This window comes from Oculina patagonica, unplaced genomic scaffold (assembly GCF_052425735.1).
Source record: "Oculina patagonica isolate OP01 unplaced genomic scaffold, crgOcupat unplaced2, whole genome shotgun sequence".
Classification (NCBI taxonomy): Eukaryota; Metazoa; Cnidaria; class Anthozoa; order Scleractinia; family Oculinidae; genus Oculina; species Oculina patagonica.
The window spans coordinates 552,790-559,135 of record NW_027558036.1 but is presented as its reverse complement, the minus strand read 5'-3'; the positions used below and the strand labels follow the sequence as shown (position 1 = coordinate 559,135).

Here is a 6,346-nt window from a genome sequence, read left to right as displayed (position 1 = left end):
TTTTCTGTCAAAAATGGTATATGAAAGAGTAAGGAGTTTCGACCTCGGAGCTGAGCCTCCCCATATTAAAACAAAACATGTTTGAGTATCCCCCTCCCCGAGGATCTTGAAACTTGTGGTAAACTACACTGATTGAAAACGTCATTGGTTGAAACGGTACTATAGCGACTGACTTAATAATAAATAAACGTGGCAATCGCGTCTTTATTAAAATCACAATCTCAAAGAAAAGTACTTGGGACACCATTTAAAACGCGACAATTCGTCACGAATGCTAGGAAATAGAGATCCCTCCCCCCACCCCCTTTACAATGGTACAACATTGGAAGTGGAGAGAGGGGGGATTACTAGATATTTTGTGTTTCAGTCGGCAGAAACAACAACAACAACAACAACAACAACAGCAAGTGTCCTTCTCCCATCGCCAATCTGAATTACTTTTTGCTCCGTCTGGCGTACCAAGCTTTCGTGCGCTTATCATCTTCTCGAAAAAAAAAAAAAACGAGTGCAACCCAGGTGATAGTGAAACCTCCTACGTAATACTACTTTTTGGGGGTTCGCCGCAAGATTTGTGTGTGAAAGGCCCCGTGTCAAGTACAAAATGACTTGCTATTAACTTATCACGCACAGTAAAAAGTAATGAAAATGGAGAATTTGGTCCGTAAAAAGAAATGAAACATACTTCGAGACAAAAATGAATGTGACCAATCTGTCAGTGGGGGTTATAAAGAGAGAAGCAGAGACACCAGTAAAGGTCAAAAGGAAGGCTTTATTAAAGGCTTATGTTTCCTTCTCCAGCAAAACATGACCCACTTTACAGTGTTTCCTAAACAACACGTAATGTTCTACCCTATTACATAAAACCTTGCTCATAATTAAAAGCCTTTCCGACGACAAACATGCTTGGTTAATCAGAAGTGCTGTGATATTAATAGTCAGACGGCTCTCCGCTGTTCAAGAAAATTTATTATCCAACACCATTCCATGGCGTACAAATCACGCGCGATGCAAATACGTATTTTGCACGTTATACTCAGCCAAGATTACCTTTTTGGTTGGCTGGATACCCAGTGGTTACCAGCTCGTATTCCAAAAGCTCTCTTCGTATTCTGTCTTTCGAGGAATTTTCAATTAGAACCAGGAAGATCACACATTGCCTTTGCTAAAAGCAGTGTATTCCGATTGGTTTGTGTAATCGAAGGAGTTTTTACGGGAGACGCCTTTTTAAACTTTGAGAAAGTCGGTTTTAGTCGGTATTGGTAATTATCAAATTCAAACCGGGCTTTTTAGGCAGAATGGAAGTACTCTTCCGTTGTTTTGATCAGATGCACGGTCGTACTTTCTTAGTCGTGAACTAGAGATTCTTATAGACGATGCCCCAAATCGTAAAGCCTCCGTAAAACAATGCTTGCATAACGCTCAATTTACTTTTAAACAAATCATTTAATGAAAGTTTCCTGCAAATGTTCCACAAAACTGAAATGAACCTGCACTGAAAAACAAACATGTACTGCAAAAATTTTCTGAAGAATCTAAACCGACACAGGCGATTTTACTGAGAAAGTTTAAAAAATTCTACAGCAAAAAGCGGTTGGATAATAAATCGGTTCAGTGCGAAGCTCGCGTTTGTAAATCTTTCCCAATATTTGTATTTTGACTCGCCAAAGAAAACTGTAATAATTTGCCGTTAAAATTTGATTAAGCTTCACAGCAAGGCAAGCATGTCTGTCGAAAAAATTGAATGAACGTCACTTATCCTACAATAAAACTATCTGAGGACACAAAATACAACAATGCTCCACAGTCAAAAACACTACCAAATTCCTAATCATAAGTGACTTCATAAGACCTTGTATTTTCTTGTTTAGGACTAAAAACACTACCATATTCTTGATTATAAATAACGTAATAAACTTTAGTATTTCTTGTTTAAAGACTGAAAACACTACCAAATTCTTGTATATCTTGTTTAGAGACTAAACACTACCAAATTCCTGATTATACATGAAATAAAAAACCTCACAAACTTCTTGTTTAGAGGGCAAGGGTAAGCATGTCTGTCGAGAAAATTGAATGAACGTCACTTATCCTACAATAAAACTATCTGAGGACGCAAAATACAACAATGTGCCACAGTCAAAAACACTACCAAATTCCTAATCACAAGTGACTTCATAAGACCTTTGTATTTTCTTGTTTAGAGACTAAAACACTACCAAATTCTTGATTATAAATGGAATAAGAAAACCTTAGTATACCTTGTTTAGAGACTAAAAACGCTACCAAATTCTTGATTATAAATGAAATAAAAAACCTCACAATCTTCTTGTTTAGAGACTAAAACATTACTTAATTCTTGATCATAAATAAAACCACGACCTTAGTATTTTTTGTTTGGTGGCTATAACCACTACAAAATACCTTATTATAACTGTTGTTATGAAGTGAAATATTATTTTTAGTGCTCCGTAATTTTAGTTCATGATTTATTGTTTATAACTTTGTAAAACATGAGAATCTTGTGATTTAAGACCTTAGACCTTGGCATTTTCTTGATAGGAGACTAAAAAACGTTACCAAATTCCTAATTATAAATTTCATTATTATACCTTAGTATTTTCTTGCCAAGAGACTAAAAACACTACCAAATTGCTACTTATAAATGTCAGTACCAAATTTCTTACTATTAATAACTTTATTAATCCTGAGTACGTATTTTTTGTTAGTGTCTGAAAACGCTACCAAATTCTTAATTACAAATTACATCAGCTAACATCATTCGACTAGTATCTTCTTTTTAAGTGAAGAATAACATAATATAACAATAGAGTTGATGTTCGCGGGCGTAAATATGTTTTTGGCCCGACTCAGGCTCATTTTAAAAAATGAGCTCTGAGAAGGGCCAAAAACATATTTACGCCCAAGAACATCAACTCTATTACTATTATGATCATTTCAGAGGGCATTAAGTTAAGGACCAAAAAAAGTAAGCGATATCTTAAAAACTGCCGACTTGCGAGTCGGCGTTTATTTCAGATTGAAAACTAGGTTTAAAAGTTTACAAAACTTGGCAGACAACCGCAAAATTACTCAAAACAATCTTTGCTTGAAAAGGAAATTACAGAATTCTATCGGCAGCAAAGAAATAGTCGTCATTTAGAAGTGTTAAAATTAATTGTACTGTTTGGAATATGCCTGAAATTCAACTGAGCGAGTTTTGCTCGACGAAGACAAACTTACATTCTTTTCGCCGCCTGGATTCTTCTTTGAGTTTCTGTAATTCCTCTTCATCTAGCTGAGAAGACTGAAAATTTGCTTTCCCGTTCAGTCCTTCAAAAATTTTGTCGTTATAAAGCTCAAAAACAGTTTTGAAGCTTCTCGACTCAAATTAAACGAAGCTTGAAAATATGCCAGCTTGTGCCAGCCAGCAAGAAAACGGCGCGAACAGAATGGTTTTCAGTTCTGATCGTTAATAACTTTTTTCAGTCTAATTGGTCCACCGCAGCAGGCTAAAATATATTTTAGCCCGCTGAATTCTCCATTTTAGCCCGCAAAATACGCCACAATGCCCGATGAAATGATTATAATAAAGGTTTACGCCCCCCTCTTACAAACAGATTTATGGCGTCTTTAAAAGCAATGATATCCATGTGATACCTTGCAACATTTTAACACTGCTCAAAAGGAGGTCTCGTATGTTTCGTTTGGTGGCTCATGAATGTCCGCAATGACTACGTCACTTTCAGGATAAATCGTGCTAGGTTTGGGTTTTGTTATTTTAGTCACCTCACTTCTGGTATTGGCTTTCTTGTCACCATTCTGAGTTTCCTTCACGTTTGTTTCGTCGATTTCCTCAAGGCTAAATTCCATAGCTCCGGTGTCTTTTAAAGTGCTTGAAATCGACGGCATGTTTATCTTTCCCGTTTGGAGTTGTTGCTTAAGAGCATTCCTGCCAACCAATCCACGTAATTCGCCCTGTAACTCATTCAGAGGCAGCAGCATGGCCAAACAACACGAGAAGGACCATTGTGGATTTTTGCGCCACTCTTTTATGTGGCGGTAAACCAGTAGAAGGTACTGGGCTGCAAAGAAAAAGAAGCTACGGATTAGTAATCAACTAATAATGAGGACACGATAATAATAATAATAATAATAATAATAATAATAATAATAAAAAAAAAAAAAAAAAAAAAAAAATTAAAACATATTTCTACAGGATGACCATTTCAATTATAAAAACTACTATCAACATGGGTCCTGTGTAAACGATAAATTGTATTCGTAAACTGTCTGGATTGCTTTAGAGTGCTCCAGTATAGATAATTGGACCGCTTTCTGGGAGTGGCTTGTTCATATAGCGAATCTTCCGTGGGCCGATGACCGTCATTGAAAATGACCGATCATTGATGCATTTTCAAACTTTTACCCACAAGGTATATTTGGCTACAAACCATCAGCAGTACATTGGCATAGAGTAAATAACTCCCCCCCCCCCCTCCACAAAAGAGGTATTTGCCTTTGCAGGTTAAAATTTTAAACATGTCAAAACCGCGATACTTACCCACCAAAAGTCCAATCACCAAAGAGTTAGCCCCGATGACTAATACTGTAAACACGGTGCTGTCCACGTATGAGTCTATTGAGGCGGGTATGTTTTCTTTGGGAATCTTGCTAACAGTTCCAATGCCGAGGTTGACGAAGGTAACCGCAAGGGATGTCAGCATTAACCTGTTCTCGAATTTATCCAATATGGGGTGGACATATGCAAAGAGCATTCCATAGAGACCTGACATGACACACGCAAGTCCAACATAGGCCCTGCTTTCTCCTCCCACAAGTATCAAACCGGATGTCAATACAACCTTCCGAACCATCTCGACAAACTCCCAATACCACGAATGAGAATTATAATTCTCGAATAGGAATCGCAATCCCCTGGAAACTTCTGTGCTTGGTTCCTGTGTGTGAGATGTTTCGTTGTCAGCTTCGCTTTCACCAATCACCTTTCGTTGTTTCCAAAGAACTGTCATCGATACGGCTGGCAGAAGGAGTATGTAGAAAACCGCACAGTATGCAACGATGACCAAACGATTGTACTCTGGACCATGGCATATTATGTTGTAATCGGCTTTGAGGAACTTTGGACATTCTTTTTCGTTTTCGTCGTCACAAAGTTCCCGACAAGCCAAGGGGAGCACGCTTGCTGCTTTAGAGCATGTACTCAGGTACGTCACGTAAAGAACAAAAAACAAGTTTCTGTAGATTAGTTCTTTCGCTTGTGAAGTTTTCACTACTAGATCCCTTTCATCTAAACTGCTCCGCATCAGAAAGAGCTTTCTCAGTCCGTAGATAACGAGAGACATCGTGATGGCGGTAGCATTTAAAGCGAGAATGGCAAACAAGCTTCCAAATGCATCGACTTTCAAACCTGGTAGTATGCAGTGAATAGGTGCCATCTGGAGTACGTTCAGCTGTAACAGTTCTGAATATTTCCCAATAAGCGCGAGTGATTCTGGCCACTTAATGTAGGCAAATGCTTCCAGGACACCAAACGTTACTTGGTAGAAGCCTATTACGATCTTCAGTCTGCCAAGAATCATATCCACTGTAGAGCGTCCAGTACTCTTCTTGCATTTCTTTTTGCTTGTCCACACCACGAGTGCAATGATTATCGCAATCACAGCTGCTGCAATTGACAGCTGGCCAGCCATCCAGGTCTTTGTTGGACATGTTTTGCATGTTTGCATTTGCTTATAGTACCCAGCACTGCACACCTCACATAATGGACCTTCATAGCCATCATCACATTTAGAATCTAGATCTCCCCTGCACGATTCCTTTCTTGGGCATCTATGTGTCTTAGGCAGGACGTAAGGGTACTCTATGAGGGAACCGTTACGCGAAGAATTGCGTGAAGAATTTCCTACAACAGGAATGATGTTCACGAGATTCATGGTGTACTTTTCATACAATAGTTTGTGTGTATTGTTCCCCCATTTCCACCAGTAGCCAGACTTTAGAGTAGCATAGTCATCCACACATTTTAGCCCAGCTTGATCACACTGTTTACAACCTTCAAAAAGATGTATTCGGAAAAATCCATCCAAGCATTTGCAGGCTCTGAATCCTGCAAAAATGCTTGTATTTGTTCCTGAAATAAAAGTGAAAACTACAAATTAATAATTAAATAATTTATTATATACTATAAAACACCAGTCGGACGCTTAACCAATAAGCTACAGTAGACTCGTGAGCGCTAGCTCACTGTCTATTTAACTTGGTTTAAATGGGGCAAACATCCTGCATACCGCTAGGATTGATTAGATTTGTCCACACGTGGGATAAG

General features: G+C 38.3%; 1 protein-coding gene across 2 annotated transcripts in view; it reads right to left on the bottom strand.

Annotated features, from left to right (window-relative positions):
* Window positions 1-755: 755 nt before the first annotated feature.
* The window catches only part of LOC144640138 (uncharacterized), a 42,633-nt gene continuing 37,042 nt past the window's right edge, over window positions 756-6,346 (bottom strand). For both annotated transcript variants that reach the window (XM_078499348.1, XM_078499349.1), the window contains 2 exons: window positions 4,562-6,151; window positions 756-4,082 (listed from right to left, as the gene is read on the bottom strand). In XM_078499348.1, coding sequence (XP_078355474.1) covers window positions 3,679-4,082; window positions 4,562-6,151 — 1,994 coding nt within the window. In that variant the 3' untranslated portion in view covers window positions 756-3,678. The remainder of the gene's footprint in view (window positions 4,083-4,561; window positions 6,152-6,346) is intronic.